Source organism: Syngnathoides biaculeatus, chromosome 10 (assembly GCF_019802595.1).
Source record: "Syngnathoides biaculeatus isolate LvHL_M chromosome 10, ASM1980259v1, whole genome shotgun sequence".
NCBI classification, from domain to species: domain Eukaryota; kingdom Metazoa; phylum Chordata; class Actinopteri; order Syngnathiformes; family Syngnathidae; genus Syngnathoides; species Syngnathoides biaculeatus.
Window position 1 is genome coordinate 1,196,256 of NC_084649.1, and position 19,608 is coordinate 1,215,863.

Here is a 19,608-nt window from a genome sequence, read left to right on the forward strand (position 1 = left end):
AAATGTAAAGCCAGTAAAAACATTGATATTAATTACAATTCAAAATAGGAACAATTGTGTAATTGAGACAAAGGAACTGACATTTACTGTATTGAAAATAAGGTATGGTGTGCTGTATTTGAATAATTTGGTTGCTTCGTGAAAAATATATCGATCCATAGGTACATGGAAGTAAGAAAACAAATGAAAACAGAACCTGTTTGCCACTTGTTTGATTGTCCTCATTTTGTCAAAACATCATTCCACTAAGAGCATCAAACATCAAGATTATTGCCTCTCTTTGATGCCTGTAAGACAGTCATACTATTTAATTTGTGTTGCGGTGATTCAATTTCTTTGATGTTTTCATGGTAATCCTGGGGAAAAAAGAAGCACTAAGTGCAACAGAGCAACTTCAGTGTGAGTTGGACATCTTTAAGAAAGAGGGACAGTGTGAATCTGTCATGCAGGAGCACTACAGCCACAGATGGACATCACTCACCCAAAGGCATATATTATATATATATATATATATATATACGGGAGTGCAGGAACGGGGCATGAGTTGCGATGATCTGGCAATATATAATTACAGTAAATGTCAGTTCCTTTGTCTATATATATATATATATATATATATATATATAGTTTGTTATATCAGCTAAAATAATACAAAGTGACTTCCTCTCACCCATAGACAGACAACTTCAGGTCAGGCACACAGATGTTGTCTTCTCCACAATCCAGTTGAATCTGGGCCTGGGAAACGAGGGATGTCAAGAAATGGATGAGAAGAGGTTAGAAATATGGAAGAGAAGAGAGGCCAAATGGATATTGTATACTGAGAAAAGCTTTCAATGAAATGGATATTTACCCACACCAAGACAGTAGAATCATGATTTAATGAAAGGAAAAATGATTATAAAGACCACACACGCAACAGCCACAATCCAAAATGCTGTTGGAGGCATACATCTTCCGTGTTGACACTATAAGTGTGACGTGCTTTGTGCGAAACAGAATTTGTAGAATAGAGACAATATGACCAAGGGTATGGAGAATGAAAGATGATTCTAATCTAAACATTTATTGCATTTTTGAGGGAAATCATTCAAATTTCAATTTGTTTCAAGGTCTTAAAACATTGCTTGGCAAAAACTAAATGAAGATGACTGTCATTTATTTTGAGTACAGTGGGCCAAATGGACTTTCCTTCCTTGTTGACTTTCCTGTTTTTCTGCTATCCGTCTACCAATCCGTCCGTCTGTGTGCCGAACTATACTGTTATTGTTACCCTCTTTTCTCCAACATATGGAAGACATTCGATTCCAAAAGAATGTTACAGATGCCTATGAATAAGCCTGGTAATCGTTAAAATTGTCATAGGGAAGATTCACTTTCAAGTCCCTAGTTTTATTTACGCTCAAGGATACCAAACACACAGGCGTGAAAATACGCTCACCATAGTCTCAATTTCAATAATTTTTTGTTGGCGTTCGTCACTTCATCTTTGCAGGCGATCCATGTTTCCCACCGGCTCAACAGACTGATGTACATTATATGACGGAACAATCGAGCCGCTTGTTCAACTCTTTTTGTTTGATTTTTTTCAAAATGTGATCAGTCTCTAGTTACATGAATTGGTCTAAAGTTGTGGGAAAAAAACAACAACAGTATGTCAGAAACAGGTTTGCTGATCCCCAAAATACTGAAAATTGTTCAGGGAAAAATGTGTCTGCTCTTGTTAAATCTACAGGACAGCTTGAATTGTTAAGACCTCTCTGACAGTTTTGTGATTCACTTAAATCTGTGAGTGGACAAATGGAAACTACACTGACAGACTGTGTCAGATGGGTGGGCCGACCTTGCATAAGCTGTAGAAGATGGATGGATGGATGGATGGATGGATGGATGGATGGATGGATGGATGGATGGATGGATGGATGGATGGATGAAAGGATGGATGGATGGATGGATAGATACAGTAAGTAATGGAAATGTAATTGAATGTTATTACAAAACCAATTCCAATGAAGTTGGCATGTTGAGGTTAAACATAAGTAAAAACAGAATACTGTACAATGATTTGCAAATCATGTTACACCTATCTTTAATCAAATACACGACAAAGACACATTTAATGTTCATAGAGATTAACTTCATAATTTTTTTTAGCAAATGATCATGAAATTTGAATTTTATGGCTGCAACACATTTTAAATACTGAGACGGCCTCATGTATACTACAATGTTACATCACCTCTTCTTTCACGATCCATCCATCTATTCATCTACTACCAATTTTCCGGGTCAGGTCTGGGGGGCAGGAATTTTACCAGGGATTCCCAGACTTCCCTTTCCCCAGCCACTTCATCAAGCTCTTCCGGGAGGGATCCCAAGGCATTCCAAAGCCAACGAAGAGACGTAGTCTCTCCAGCATATCCTGGGTCATCCCCAGGGTTTCTTTCCAGACTTCACCAGGGAGGTGTCCAGAAGCATCCGAATCAGACGCCCCAGCCACCTCATCTGGCTCCTATAAATTTTGAGGAGCAGAGGTTCGACACTGAGCCCCTCTCGGATGACCGAGTTTCACACCCTATCTATCTGCAGAGGAAAGTCATCCCAGCTGTTTCACACTCGGCTGCGAACCACTCCAGCGAGTGTTGGAGATCACGACTAGATGAAGCCAACAGAATTACATCATCTGCAAAGAGTAGAGATCCAATGCTGAGGCCACAAAACAGGACCCCCTCTACTCCTTGGCTGCACCAAGAAATTCTGTCCACAAAAGTTATGAACAAAATCGATGACAGAGCACAGCCTTGGCGGAATCCATCTCTCATCGGAAATGAGTCCAACTTACTGCCGGCAATGGGGACCAAATTCTGACACAGGTCATACCGCGACAAAACAGCCAATATCAGGGAGTTCAGTACCCTGTACTGCCAATGACCGCCAACAGGACTACCCGAGGGACACGGTCAAACGCCTTCTCCAAGTCCACAAAACCCATGTAGACAGGTTGGGGGAAGTCCCATGCTCCCTCGAGGATCCTGCTGAGGGTGTGGAGCTGGTCCATTGCTCCATGGCCTGGACAAAAATCACATTGCTCTTCCTGAATCTGAAATTTGGTTTCCCAATGGACACTCCTCTCCAGCACCCCCGAATAGACCTTACTAGGAAGGCTGAGGAGTATGATGCCCCTGTAATTGGAACACACCCTGCGGTCACCTTTCTTAAAAAAGGGGACCACCAACCCAGTCTGCCAATCCAGAGACACTTTCTCCAATGTCCTCACAACGTTCCAGAGGAGTGTCAACCAGGACATCCCGACAACATCCAGGGCCTTTTGGAACTTTGGATGAATTTGATCCTCCCATGGGGCCTTGCTACGGAGGAGCTTTTTAACCACCTCGGCAACCTCAACCCCAGAGGTAGGAGAGCCCGCCTCAGAGAACCCAGATGCCGCTTCTTCATGGGAAGGCGTGTCAGTAAAATTGAGGAGGTCTTTGAAGTATTCTCTCCACCGACTCAACCTCCCGGGTCAAGGGCAGCAGCACCCCATCCTTACTATACACAGTGTTGAATGTTTACTGCTTTCCCTCCTGAGACACCAAACGGTGGACCAGAATTCTCTCAAAGCCATCTTGAAGTTGTTCTCCATGGCTTTACCAAACACCTCCGACACCCGGGTTTTTACCTTAGCACCCACCAAAGCTGCATTCCGAAGGCCTGATAGGACTCCTTCTTCAGCTTGATGGCATCCCTCACTGTTAGTGTCCACCAACGTGTTCCGGGTTGCCACCATAACAGGCGCCGATCACCTTACGGGCCGCCTCAGCAATCGAGGCACGGAAAATCATCCACTTGGACTCAATGGCCCTCGCTTGCCCCAGAACATGAGCAAAGTTCTTTCGGAGGTGGGAGTTGAAACTCCTTCTGACAGAGGAATCTGCCAGCCACTCCCTGCAGACCCTCAGAATACATGTGGGCCTGCCCTATTAGACCCCACCATCGGAGCAAACTCTCCACCAGGTGGTGATCAGTTGACAGCTTTGCTCCTCTCTTCATCTGAGTGTCCAAGACATGCAGCCGCAAGTCCGATGACACGACCACAAATTCGATCATAGAACTGCGACCTAGGGTGTCCTGGTGCCAAATGGATATGCGGACACTCTTGTGCCTGAACATGGTGTTTGTTATGGACAATCTGTGAAGAACACAGAAGTCCAGTAACAGAACACTACCGGGTTCTGATCGGGGGGCCATTCTTCCCAATCACGCCCTTCCAGGTCTCACACTCACATGAGCATTGAAGTCCCCCAGCAGAACAATGGAGTGCCCACAGGGTGCGCTCTCCAGCACTCCCTCTCAGGACTCTGAAAATGGTGGGTACTCTGAACTGTTTGTTTTTCTATTTACAACATTCAATAATTGTTTGAGAACTGAGGACACTTATTGTTGAAGCTTTGTGGGTGGAATTCTCTCCCATTCTTGCCTCAGCTGTTCAAAAGTCCGGGGTCTCCAGTGCCATATTACATGTTTCATAATGCGCCACATATTTTCAATAGGAGACAGGTCTGGACTGCATGTCGGCTAGTCTAGTAATCACACTCTTTTAATAGGAAGCCATGCTGTTATACACCTGGAGAACATGGTTTGGGATTGTCTAGCGGAAATAAGCAGGGTCATCCATGAAAAAGGTGTTGCTTGGATGGCAGCATATGTATCTACAAAACCTCTATGTAGTTTTCAGCATTAATGGTGCCTTCACAGATGTGTAAGTTACCCATGGCATTGTCACTAAAACAGACCCATACTATCACAAATGCTGCCTTTGTGTTCATAACAGTCTGGATGATTCTTTCTCTTTGGCACAGAGGACACAACATACACAACTTCTAAAAACAATTCAAAATGTGGACTTATTGAACAGCAGAACAGTTTTTCACTTTGCATTAGTCTATATTTTTTTTTATATATTAAATGAGCTTGGTCCCACAGAAGGTGGGAGCATTTCTGTGTTTTTTTAGAACTGTCTTGTGCTTTGCATAGTAGAGTTTTATGTTGCACTTACGGATGTAATGCCAAACTGTATTTACTGTCATTGGTTATCCGAAGTGTCCCTGAGTACATATGGTGATATCCTTTTCCTATTGATGTCAGTTTGTGATGCAATGCCGCATGAGGAATCGAAGGTCACGGACATTTAATGTTGGTTTTCGGCTTTGCCGCTAACATACAGTGATTTCTCCAAATTCACTGAACCTTCTGATTACATTATGGACCATAGACGATGAAATCTCTAAATTCCTTGCAACTATACACTGATAATGATTGTTCTTAAACTGTTCGATTATTTTCTCACACACTTAACCACAAAGAAGTGACCCTCACCCCGTCTTTGCTTGTGAATGACAATTCAGGGAAACTCCTTTTAGACTCAACCATTCACCTGTTCCCAATTAGCCCAAACAGGTGTTTTATGAACTTTCCTCAACTTACTCAGTTTTTTTTGCCACATATCCCATCTTTTTTGGAAGATGTTGCAGCCATAAAATCAAAGTTAATGATTATTTTCTAAAAACAATCAAATTTATCAGTTTGAACATTAAATATCACAATAGAGGACTTGCTAACCATCAGAGAGTCTTCTCCGGACTTTTTTCGACAACTCTCGCCAATTCGTTGAATCTTTTTCCGGAGTTACTTGTCGGGGTACTCTTCAAGGCTACGCGTCGGTGACAAAGGGGGCACGAGCCGATTCATAACTTAAGCTGCGGAAAAGAGGACATCGAGTAGCATTCCTATCGATTCATCTTGCGAACCTACACTCCCTAGCCAACAAAATGGACAAACTTCTTCTTATGATCAGGACCTGCAAAGACTTTGGACGTTCTGAGGCCCTGTTGTTTACAGAGACATGGCTTTGTGGACGGACCACAGACGCCACCATTACACTACCGAGCCTTCAACTCCACCGTGCGGACCGTGTCCTGGGGCTAACACGGGAATCGAAAGGTGGTGGAATATGCTTTTACATCAATGAGAAATGGTGCACACGGACGTTACACAGCTAAGCACACACTGCCGCCTCCACCTCCATCACAGTCTGATTTGGGGGCCACCACAAAAAAGGACAAACTCTGACTGCAACGAAAAATCAAAACAGCTGAATGGATTATCAGCACCACTCTACCCACAATTGAGGACTTACACGCAATGCGAACTAGGTCCAGAGCAGGCAGGATTCTTTCACAGGATTTCACAGGATCCTCCACATCCTGGCCCCAGCTCTTCCAGCTCCTTCCGTCGTGAAAGTGCTACAGATTAATGCAAGTCAAAATTAGTAGGCATTCGAACAGTTTTTTTCCTCTGGGAATTAAGTCATTACATTCTTAATCAGCAAATTTACTATTTTCTGCTTGTGCCATTGTTGGGACATTCACATTCTGCTGGTCCAATCAACAACAGTATTAATAATTTATTTTGGAGACTATCGCACGATTTGTCATCTTAACCTGCTACCTTCGCACATCTGTCATTGCACTGTCATTGCACTGGTCTATTATGGGAATCGCGAATGGGTAAAGGGAGTCTGTACAAGTTTTACACATGTGGGACGTTGACACACTTATCTCTTACCTGTTCTAAATGAAGAAGATTTTACATCTTGCACAACTTTTATAAGGAATAGTTCCGATAAATAGAAATGTCTCTTGTTCTTTGTTCTTGCTGCTTTGTTGTTCTTTGTTCTGTATGTCGTACCAGGGCAGCACCGTCTGCCAGAGAAAAATTCCTTGGTGTATTTTCACACACTTGGCCAAATAAAGCTGATTCTGATTTTGATCTTGTCTTTGTAGTGTATTTATTTGAATATGGGTGGAACATGATTCGTAAATCATTGTATTACATTTTTATTTAACACATTTTGTACATTTTATTAGAAACAGATCTTTAGTTTTGTTCTTATATGTTAATTCCTAGTTCTAAGTCAAAATAGAGATGTAATTCCACAATACAATGATTTTAAATAGCTTGAAGTTCATTAATTTTGGTAAAACACAGCCCAACTCAAAATCTGTCATCACTTTTGCATTGTGTCATTCGTGTCATCTTCAAAAGCGACACTGATGGTAAGTGTATATTGTATACTACAATACAGGTGTGATATGGTATGATTAGTCAAATCAGTGCATTGATTTTGACTTGATGATTTGAAATTTTATTTTATTTTTTTTAATTCATTCACAAACCTGACTTTTTAAGTTGCATCAGGAAGGGCATCCGGCATAAAAACTGTGCCAAACAAATATGAGCGTTCATCTGAGATGTCGCGCTGTGGCGACCCCTAACGGGACAAGCCGAAAGAAACTTACTATTTTACTGACACTAACATGCTCTGCAGTCAGGGATCCTGCTACAAAGTGTAGTAATGTTGGCTCTCAATTTTGAAAATGAGACCATAAAGGGTTTGTGTGCTTCTGCTCCATGATAAATGGAACAGAAAGCTGTCATTCCTTTTTAAGTGAAGCTCAACAACAAATGACTTTGACTGTGTTTCCTTGAAGGTTTCCGGGCAATAGTCTGCTCAACTGTGAAGTAACAAGCTTATGATGTTATTTATACATTCACATATGGACATCATATGTACAGATCCTCTAATATCCCATGTGCTACATGTTGCGCATGTTGACACTCAGCCTTTTGCCTCATGGAGGAGAGCACTGTCAAGATCTAGAAGCAAACCACATTCAGAGGTTGGAAAGCAGAGCACCACCGCAGCCAAACACAACTGCAGGTTTTCTTTGTGTGTTTTTGTACAACCAAAGCTCACCAGTCCTCGCTAAACTTTCATCATGTGTGGAGAGGGAAAGAACAGTACCAATGGAGAGTTCGAGGCCAAAGTCCAGTGTAGAGCTCTTGCTCTACTGAGGTTGACCCTAGACCAATCACGTATGTTTTGTCAGATTCAAAATGTTTGCCTGTAACTACCTGTAAATTAGCAACATACTAATCACAAATAATGGAAAATGAACTTTACTGTTGTTAAGGGTTTCAGATTCTCTTACAAGTGTAAATTTTGAAGGCCATATGCTTAGATTATAGAACACAAGATATGCAACTATATGGGAAATACAGTATTGTAGAGATGTTTACTGTTGTTATGCAATATGTAGACAATTTACACGGAATTATTTCTACATCATGCTCAAGTAGACCGCACTGTAGTTAACTATAAAGTAAACATTACAGTGTCTCTGATCATTTCATGGATTGTATATACAATTCATTTTCAACGTGAATAGAATGATCAGAAACAGAATCACCTTTAATGGCCAAGTATGTAACAACACACAAGGAATTTGTCTCCAGCAGTTGGTGCCACCCTGGTACGACATTCATGATGAGTACTGAGAAGAAGAACAAACAAACTTACAAGAACCAAGAACTTTCAATTAATATATTTCTTATAAGAGTTCCAATTGTGCAAAGATGCAGAGTGTTCTAGTAATTAGAGTAGTCAGAGTGCATCAATCCTAACACATTATGTTGAGCTTATAGAGTGTGACCTCACCCATTCGCAGTTCGCTGTTATAGTCCAGTGCAATAACAATTGTGGAAAGGGAGCTGATTAAAGACACGAATCATGCGATACTCGACAGTACATATTACTAATATTAATACTGATTGGACCAGCAAGGTCTGAAGGTGTGTCCCAACAATGGCACGAGGCAGAAAATTGTACATTTGCTGATCAAGAATTTAATTAATTAGTTGCAAGAGGGATAAAAAACAGTACGAATGCCTGCAAGATTTGCTTTGCGTTGATCTCACGACCCCTGTTTTACCAAACCAACGCTCTAACCACTGAGCTATGGGACCTCCAAAGAAGCCACAAGAATTACAGTGAAGAAAAGAAGTATTTGAACACACTGATATATTGCAAGTTCTCCCACTTAGAAATCATAGAAGGGTCTAAAATTTTCATCGTACGTGCATGTCCACTGTGAGAGAGATAATCTAAAAAGAAAAAGCCAGAAATCGCAATGTATGATTTTTTAATGATTAATTTGTGTGATACAGGTGCAAATAAGTATTTGAACACCTGTCTATCAGCTAGAATTCTGACCCTTAAAAACGTGTTAGTCCGCCTTTAAAAGTCCACTTCCACTCCATGTATTATCCTGAATCAGATGCACCTGTGTGAGGTTGTTAGCTGCATAACGACACCTGTCCACCCCATTCAATCAGTAAGACTCAAACTTGTAACATGGCCAAGACCAAAGAGCTGTCCAAAGACACCAGAGACAAAATTGTACAACTCCACACGGCTGGAAAGGGCTACGGAAAAATTGCCAAGCAGCCTGGTGAAAAAAGGTCAACTGTTGGAGCAATCATGAGAAAATGGAAGATGATAAATATGACAGTCAATCTCAATTGGAGTGGAGCCCCATGCAAGATATCACCTAGTGGGGTCTCAATGATCCTTAGAAAGGTGAGGAATCAGCCCAGGACTACATAACAGGACTTGGTCAATGACCTGAAAAGAGCTGGGACCACCGTTTCCAAGGTGACTGTTGGTAATATACTAAGACGTCATGGTTTGAAATCATGCATGGCACAGATGGTTCCCCTGCTTTAACCAGCACATGTCAAGGCCCGTCTTAAGTTTGCCAATGACCATTTGGATGATACTGAGGAGTCATGGGAGAAAATTTTGTGGTCATATGAGACCAAAATGGAACTTTTTGGTCATAATTCCATTAACTATGTTTGGAGGAAGACGAATGATGAGTTCCATCCCAAGAACACCATCCCTACTGTGAAGCATGGGGGTGGTAGCACAATGCTTTTGGGGTGTTTTTCTGCACATGGGACAGCATGACTGTACTGTATTAAGGAGAGGATGACCGCGGCCATGTATTGTGAGATTTGGGGGAATAACCTCTTTCCCTCAGTCAGAGCATTGAAGGGTTAGGGTTGGGTTGTGGCTGGGTCTTTCAACATGACAATGACCCAAAGCACACAGCCAGGAAAACCAAGGAGTGGCTCCGTAAGAAGCATAGCAAGGTTCTGGCGTGGCCTAGCCAGTCTCTAGACCTAAACCCAATAGAAAATCTTTGGAAGGAGCTGAAACTCTGTGTTTCTCAGCGACAGCCCAGAAACCTGCCTGATCTAGAGAAGATCTGTGTGGAAGAGTGGGCCATAATCCATCCTACAGTGTGTACAAACCTGGTGAACAACTACAGGAAATGTTTGACCTCTGTAATAGCAAACAAAGGTTTTCTCAGGTGTATCTGCAGCTATATCACACAAATAAATCGTTAAAAAAAATCATAAATTGTGATTTCTGGATTTTTCTTTTTGTAGTCTCTCTCTCACAGTGGACATCCACCTCCGATGAAAATTTTAGACCCCTCCATGACTTCTAAGTGGGAGAACTTGCAATATAGCAGGGTGTTCAAATGGTTATTTTCTTTACTGTACATCCTTTGCTGTTTTTCTTTTTTTTTAGGATGGAGTTGATGTTTGTCTCTCACTTCAGGTCCTGTTAGACTAATTCCCAAGAACTTGAAGGTCTTGACACAAGTTGTGTTGGCCACACTAAAAGCTCCAGCCTCACCACTTCCTGTCGATAGGCAGAATCATCACCATCTTTGCTGAGGCCGATGACTGTGGTGTCATCTGCAAACATCAGGAGTTTGACAGTCGGCTGGCTCGAGATGCAGTCGTTTTTGTAGAGCGAGAAGAGCAGAAGGGAGAGTAAACAACTTTGGGGTGCCTTGGTGCTGATAGTGCGCGTGGATGAGATGGTGTTCTCCAGTCTCACCTGCTGTGTCCTGCGCGTCATGAAGCTGCAGATCCACTGGGAGATGGCAGGCAAGATGGTGAGCTGGAGACATTTGGAGGAGAGTTGTTCAAGGATGATGGTGTTAAATGCAGAAATAAGATCCACGAACAGGATCCCTTGCTGTCGAGATGTTCAAGGATGAAGCGCAGACCCACGTTGGCGGAATCATCCGCAGACCTATTAGCTTGATAGGCAAACTGGAGTGGGTCCAGCTGAGGACTTGTGACACTCTTGAGGTGGTCCTTTACAAGCCGCTCAAAGGACTTTATGACCACGGATGCCAAGGCAACAGGCCTGTCGCCATTAGGACCTTAGACTCCTGTTTTTTGGGGGGGACCGGTATGATGGTGGGGCGTTTGAAGCAGGTTGGTACTTCACAGAGTTCAAGAGACCTGTTGAAGATCTTTGTGAAGGCAGGAGCAAATTGGTCTGTACAAATTTTGAGGTAGGAAGGAGACACAAGGTCTGCGCTATGTTGATCTTTTGTTGTTTGAAGATCTGCGTCACGACTTGTTCATGGATGTTAAATGGTGGAGTTGGAGTTGTTGAAGTGGACAATGGTGTGACTTGGTTGGTGTGTGGAGTGAAAGTGTCCTTTTCAACTCTGCAGTAAAAGCGGTTCTGGTCTTTGGCTAGCCTACTATTAATGCCGATTGGGTGGGATCGTCGCTTGTAATTAGTGATCAATTCTAATCCGTGCCAGACTTTGGAATTATTTGTGCCAAGATGTCTGTCCAGTTTTGCTGCATAATCCCTCTTTGCAATGTTAATTTCTTTAGTCAGCTGGTTTCTAGTGCAATTGTATCGGGCCCTACCCCCACAGCGATATGCTCTTTAGCCTCGCAGAGCTGCCTATGGCTTTAAACCACGTCTTGTTGTTGTTCAGGATAGATCCGCGCAGGGCGCCTAAACCATGCTTACTTAGACACAGCGTGGCCAAGCATGTTATGAGCGATTCATTAGAGTGAATTCCCAATAGTATTTCTGTTTCCTTTCTGCCCATGGTGTCAGAAATATTGACAAAGAAAGTACAGAAAGGCCTTGATTACTTTCAACAGGGATATAGTCATAATGTCAAGGTTTCCTAAACGGGAACGCCAGTTAAGGTTTCTGCAATGAGTTGGCCATCTATGCAAAAGAATCAACCACCTCATAAATTAATGGTGGACATTGAATGAGATAAAGATTTCTGATTCTTATTGTTCATGCAAAGCAGGGTAAGTTTGCATTTTTACGCTACATAAACATGCCGATTCGAAATGATATCTACGTTCTTAGTGGATAATTAATTTACATAAATTATGGCAGTATGCGTGTCCTCTATCGGTCTGAACGTACATACTGTCCACGTAAATGTAGGCCCAAAATACTTGTATTCACGTGATGTGTTTAATCATGGATAAGAATGCTTGAGAGCAGAGCCAAAGTGAGGGTGGAAGCTTTGAGTTTCCCCCGGCTCAGGTAGAGCTTCTTCCTTCCTCTATAGGTGTTTCACCGACTAATTGAATAACTTACCTTGGAACAGATGGATTTGTGCTGAATTATCTTTGATACATTCACCTGGTCGTGAGGTTGGCCACAAGCCTTAATCCAACGTTTGCATTTATCTAAATTACGGTTGGGGGGTAGGAAAGCACACTAGATATTCTCCCAGTAATCTCTTTGGATAGCGCTCGTCTCCATTACACGTTAACCAGCCACATCGAAGCACCATATTTCCAAATTGGATATAAGCAGGACTATACACTCGCAATTCAGAGGCTTAAAGTAAACACGCGTTCTCTTTGTTTGTGGGTAAAGGATCGCGGCTGTAGGCAGCATGGGCGAAGTTCAGAAAATGCAACTCACTGATTGGTCAAAAGGGAGCAGTCAATCATTCTCACGGTACCATTCATTGAATGTGTGAAAAGTTTTTGTTGGAACACACTCCTCCACACAGAAACTGACATACGTGGTAACAATATCCATGAATTCATCAAGGGTGCTCGTTGAATTTTCAAAGACCCTCTGGTCTGTGCAGTCAAAGCAGCTTTGAAGTTCTAATTTTGGCTTGTTGGTCGACTTTTTAACTGATTTTACCAATTTTTTCGCCCACTTGAGTACATGCCTTTATGTAGGTATTAAGTAGCTTGAACAGTGATCAGAGGAGCCTAGGGGAGCAAGAGGAATTGTGTAATATGCGTGTTTAATTGTGGTATAGCCATGGTCTAAAGTGTTATTTTCCATCGTCAGGCCTTTTACGTGCTGCTTATGTTTAGGGAGTTTGTAGTTAAGTTTATCTGTGTTAAAATCTCCTATGATAATGAGGGGTGATTCTGGGTGTTTTTTCTTAATCTCGTTTACCTGTTCGGCTAGCATCAACAGTGCTGCGTTCATGCTAGAATGGGGCGGAATCTAAACACTCACGCGGCTCCAAAGTGTACTAGGTGCTGAGCTGTGTAACATCTGTGCACCATTTCTCAGTTATATGAAAGCATATTCCACCACGTTTCGATTTCCACCCAAGCGCCCAATAATGAACGGGTAGCATAACAGCTGCACCAGGAACAGGTCCATAAAGTCTTTGTGCGTCTTATGCACATAATGATGCATGTTCCACTTAATAGCTTGGGCAATATGAGAAACAGGGCATACCTTCTTCTCTATTTGTTGCTCAGTGTGATCATTCAAGATAGGTCTGAGCCCATGTCGGTCTATTGGGGCTTGGGGATCCAGGCTGAAGGCCAGACTGATGACTATGGGGGAGAGTTTATCCCGAAACTCCTCTTCTGCCTGAAATGAGTAAAGGTGCAATTGAATGAGTAGAAAATGAAAAAAAAAAAAAACACGACACCCTTAGTTTCCCTTCAGTTTCCTATGCTGTATCACTACACCAGCCATATCACAATTAGTTTTACTCAAGGTGTGTTGTGCAGTGACAAATTGTTCAGGGAAGGCCATTTTCTGCTTCAGTGAGGAAGGGCTAGAAAGACTTGTTTGGATGTGTTTGGTGAGGAAGAACTGGACAGAGCATTGACCTCAACAACAACAAGCGGAAGAGAAATTATGAGTAAGGCACTCTCATCCAATATCAGTGACCTCGCATTGACACATTACATAAATATGCAAAGTGGATAATGCCATTAGGGAGCTATCCAAATATAAGATGTACTGGTAGTATACATTTTTTGGTGTTTTTTTTTTTTTTCTCACCAGATGCAAGGGAAGCTGCCATAATGTGAGTTTTGTTTTTAGATGGTATTGTATTCCTCCATCTGCAGGAATTATCATAACAAGGAAAAGTACACAATGAGATGCAATGTTGACTGACAATATGAGGGGACGGTTGCCAGATGCAGGTCAAACCATCTCTTATGCTGTCAAAGAGCAAAAACCTTGGGCTAGATTGCTTTTGTCAGTGGTGCCGTTTGATCAGACCACCACTGAGTGATGAGATGATTGGTACTGTAGTTGCTTTACCTCAGTATTCGGTAATGAGTGCCTCTAAAACACCACTTCAAACCCCTCTATTAGGAATTGACTTTAATCTTTGTCCTTGACCAGAAAGGTAATTACATTCACCTGTGGCGATTATTTGACAAGATAGAAAAGGCCTTTGGGCCTGCAGAATGGTAAACAGCTTATTGCACACTACGTCTGTTGAACAAAACGTAATTCATTGAAAACAATTGTTTTGTTGTCAAATATTTTACTTTGAAAAAATTATAATCAATAATTGCAAGCTCTCTACAGAGGCCCTGTAGCTCAGTGGTTAGAACACTGGTTTGGTAAACCAGGGGTTGTGGGTTCATATCCCACTGGGGCCTCCACTCCCTGAGAAGGGCATCTGGTGTAAAAATTGTGCCAAATGTATATGTGCATTCATCTGAGATTATATGCTGTGTTGACCCTGTAAGGGACAAGCCAAATGAAACTCACTTTTTTAATTGCAAGCTGTCTATATTAAGAGTCCCACCATTATTAAATATATCGCTATTGTCTTAGTCTTTTGAGTAAATTTCATGGGGTTTTCATGAATAACTGTTGTTGATTGCAATGTCTAAAATCCAAAAATATGGAGGGTTTTGTACGTTTGGTATTCAAAAAGGTAATTAAATGTATTGCAAGGTTTTGGGCCTGTGCATCTGTAAGTTTTTTTTGGTTTACATTTCTTGATATCATAGAAATATTGTGATACAACCAACAGTAATAGGTTTGGCCACAAAAATTGTGATGATAATCACATAGGATGGACACAAAAAAAGAGCTGGAATTTTTCAAAAAAAGCAACTGCTCTTCTGATTGCGTCCACTGGATGGCACAAAAACAATTGTGTTCCGCAAGCACACCTTTGTACCGGGGAAGAGCAAGTAGGTCAAGAGCCAAGTCCGGATGAGATGCTTTGTGTACTGCCCGTGCTATTTGTTACGGCTTCTATGGTACAGTACTTTTAATGTGAGGTTTGGCACACCTCATAGCTCCAATGTGCCTTTCAAAAAAGAGAAAAGTGGACGCAGAGTGCAGCGTGTTCCAAGAAAAAAATGGTTATCCTCCTATTTATTCATGCAAGTGAATGGGAAAGCTGCATGTTTGGTGTGTTCACAGCATGTTGCAAAGCTGAAGGAATATAACCTTCATCACCACTATTTGAGTCTTCATGCCGAAAAATATAACAACTTTCGGGGACAGCTGAGAAGAAAAAAGATGAATTAAATGTTGACCGGACTGAAGAAACAGCAGTCTGTGTTTACTCACAACAGAGCCCATCAGTGATACTGGTGTGAAGGCTCGCTACCTCATTGTTAATGAAATCGAAGTAGCTTCAAAACTATTTAATGAGGGAGAATGTGTAAAAACATGCATGATGAAGGCAGCGGATGAGAATCACGGTTGCAGACGGGACTTCTGGTCTTTCAGTGGATTTGGACAGCCAGTTACAGCACAAAAGAAAGTCACTTATTGAGATTTCAGTTGCAATTGATGAAAGCACGGACATTACAGAAGTGGCACAGCTGGCCATTTTCATCCACGGAGTTGATGACACAATGACCGTCACCTGAGAGCTCATGGTGAGGGTACCAATAAAACCTACGACGACAGCATCTAATAATTTCACTGCACTAATCCTTACACTGATCCCGCGCTGTCAGCCTGATAAAAGATTGGTGATACCTCAATGATCGTGAAAAAAAGCAGGTGTTGAGATAATGTTTAGAGAGAAAGTGCAATCTGCCATTAGAGGAAGAGAATTTGGGACTTTTTCATGTATTTTCCACTAGGAGGCTTTATGTTGCAAGTCGTTAAAGATGGATAACGTCATGAAGGTGGTTATCAAAACTGTTAATTTTATGTGATCCATAAGCCTCAATCACCATCAGTTTGACAGCCTTCTCAGAGAGAAAGACCACATCTATGGCCTGCCATACCACAAATGAAATGTTTTATGATTAATTGTGATGTTGTGCTCGTATTATTTTGGACTGTATTAAAAATTAAGAAAACAATCATGACGTTTTTGTTTTTAAGTTCTAAAGTATATAACTTGTAACGTAAAGGCTATGAATTACCGGTCTGGCCTAAGCTAGAATGAGTTTGACACCACCGGTCTAAGCGTTTCCCGGTTGACTTTGGCAAAAGGTGGACTAAAATCAGAACAAGTCAAGGCATATCTATCCTTATAGTGTCGATTTTCCTCTAATGAACAATTTTCCAATCTCAACTACTAAATTCAGACAGGAGACAGGAGATGGATTTCAAGTAAAATTTGATGCTGATCCAAAAAGGATTGTTTGACCTTGGTGGAGGTCTGCAGTAGACTGGGAACAAATTCCATTTTATTAGTTTGTTTGCTGGCAATCTTTGTCCTGACCTGTGTCAGACCTTTCCCATATTTCTTGGAGTGTCACCAACAACAACAAAAGTCAAGACTGTCTGTTGGGCTTTGTATGTGTTTAGTGCACACCATGAAAATTATTTCTTGACAACATTGCTTCACAGTTTCCCTGGGGATCTAGCCAATCAAATCTACTGTGCCCCACAGAAGAAGTTTGACCCTGTGGTTTAATGTTATTTTACTTAAGGTGGTTGGAATACAATGGACCTTCACTGCATTCCAGAGGTGAGTTCTTTCCGAAACTGTGCAATCAGATTTTTCCATTTGTTATGAATATGTTAAAGGTCAAGTGTCATCCCTATAAACATTCTAAAATATATATTGTAATGAAAAATACATATAACATTCTTAACTTCAATGTCTATACGAAAAAATAGATGTGAGCAGAGAGCGCGTCATCCATGCGCAAAGTTGCTCATTCTACGACATCCAAGTGGTCGCCATATTGGCTGCATCCTCTGTCCATGGCGTCACCTGGACATTCGCCATTGAAAACACGCTGCGGACCCTACTATGGGAGACGAACACACCCCTTATGACGCGTAAGCTCTTTTTGAAAAAGAGAACACCACACAACCGAGTGAAGTTACCGGGGCAATATTACACTATTGTTTCGAGCCATATTCAGATGATATGCCATCACGGCCAAACCGCTTCCCCGTCAGATCCACTTCCGCGGCGGAAATCAGCCATCGCGGCTCATCGCAGCCGGCCAGTGTGGCTCATTTTCGTCGCCAAGGTGACTTATCACGGAGACGAGCTGTGCTGCTTTAGGGGGTTGCTCATAGCCACCGCAGTACGCGATGAACAACAACGTCGAACCAGGGAGCTTTACTGCGTTGTCGTCGCACGCGGCTGAATGAGGTAGAGCTGAGCAGTGCTGCTTTAGGGGGTTGTGCATAGCCACCGCAGTATGCAATGAACAACACCGTCGAGCCAGGGCGCTTTACTGCGTTGTCGTCACACGGGCTGAGTAAGGCAGAGCCGAACCGTGCTGCTTTAGGGGGTTGTTCATAGCCGCCACAGTACGCGATGAACAACACCGTCGAGCCGGGGCGCTTTACTGCGTTGTCGGCTGCGTTCTTCAGAGCCGCCACCGTCCACAAGCCCGACTCACAGCCTTCGCTGAAGCCGCGGTGCCTCAGCCGGTGTGGCTAATTTTCGGCACCGTGGTGGCTTATAATGGAGACAAGCCGTGCTGCTTTAGGGGGTTGTTGATAGACGCCGCAGTACGCAACGAACAACACCATCGAGCCGGGGCGCTTTACTGGGTGCATGCGGCTGAGTGAGCTATTGTCGGGTTCTTCTGAGCCGTCGCCGTCCGCGAGCCCGAAGTGCAGCCTTTGCTGGCGAAGCGACACAGCAGCCTGATGCCGTCCGACGAGCATATCAACATATTTCGTACGCGGATCTTTTGTTACATTATGAGAGACCGATTACGTGGTCCGCCCCAAACTATTTTTTTTCTTTTAGTAGCTGTATTCACACCTACCCGTCATTTGGAACCCACAAAGCTCTTGTCCCCTGCACCCGTACAATCCATTTTTCACAACGAACCGGGTCTCTTGCAAACTTATGAAGGGTAAATCCATTCTCCTGAGTGTTCAAGCAATGTCCAGCAATGCAACGAGCCGGCAATTTGGCTAACACGAATGAACAACGAGCTACCTTCCCGGAGGTAAAACTAATGGAAACAAACGAGTCCATTTGGGGTGCTTCTGTCCTTTACGTCACTTCCTGCTTCTTCTCGAAAACAAATCCCTCGAGAGGATTTTCATGGCGGGAGTTACAAAAAGCTGTATACGTCAAAATCATGTTTTGTGGTGAAAAAATGCATGGGCCCATATTGGCTGCCATTTTTTCATTAATAACATACTAAAAATCATCCATTTCATGACAGTAGCCCTTTAGGAAACCCTCAGATTGTGTAACAACATAATAACCTCAGTTAGTATATAGATGAATAAAATTCCTGGCACAGATATTCAAATAAATGCTGAATTATGTCCTTGCAAAATTTCTGTAAACAAGTACAATAATTTATTTGCAGAATAGATCTTCAACCTGTCATTTATGTGAGATGATATTTTAACAGTCACACTGAATTGCTCATCAAAATGACTACTCCTTTGATCCTGTGTTTGTCTGTTTGGACAACAATGTGAAGCGGTATTTTATCATACTCGGTTTTGTCAATGTAGCCCTAGTTGGGGAAAAATGAAAAAAATTATGATCCTGACTGACCCGTAAATAGATCCTGGTGTCATGGCACAAGCGTTGTCCATTGGTGAGCCTGAAAGTCTTCACCAAACTGGGCTGCTGACTGTCCAGAAACAGAGTCCTCCTGACAGATTCCTTCTGGTTCTGCTTCATATTGTCCAACTGAATTTCCACCAAAAAGTCTAAAAACATGCAAATGCAAACAAGGCCATATAGAGTAAATTTGCATAGAACATCTCTTTATGCATGTATAGTATTACAAACAAACTGTGTTCATGTCTCTGTACATGTAAAAATGTTGCGATAAACAAACTTTTCATGTTCGCCTACAGCAGTGATTTTCAAACTGTGGGTCACGGCCCCTGATGAGAGGGGCGGTGGCGGGGGATGCGTGGATGGACGGGTATCGTGAACGCCCATGAACACTTTTCAATAAGTTACACCCAGCTGTTGGGTGTTTTTTTGTTGATTCCAAAGAAATCATGTTTGCAAGCAGGAGGTGGGTGGCGCTGAAAATTTGCAAGCGGGTTGGAGGGGTTATTTTGAAAGTTATATCTCCAAAAGGGGAGCGCAGCAAAAAAAGTTAAAAAAAAAACACAGTCTTATAGTATCTACAAAGGCAATACATTCCTGCAACAAACACGTTTCTTAAATGTTGGAGCCCAACTAGGTAGCCTCTGTT

At 42.4% G+C, this 19,608-nt stretch overlaps 1 protein-coding gene across 2 annotated transcripts in view; it reads right to left on the reverse strand.

Annotated features, from left to right (window-relative positions):
* Positions 1-19,608, reverse strand: part of LOC133507577 (integrin alpha-5-like) — a 92,803-nt gene that overhangs the window by 40,746 nt on the left and 32,449 nt on the right. For both annotated transcript variants that reach the window (XM_061832769.1, XM_061832768.1), the window contains exons 17-19: positions 18,951-19,108; positions 13,469-13,606; positions 671-738 (exon numbers count right to left, since the gene is read on the reverse strand). In XM_061832769.1, coding sequence (XP_061688753.1) covers positions 671-738; positions 13,469-13,606; positions 18,951-19,108 — 364 coding nt within the window. The remainder of the gene's footprint in view (positions 1-670; positions 739-13,468; positions 13,607-18,950; positions 19,109-19,608) is intronic.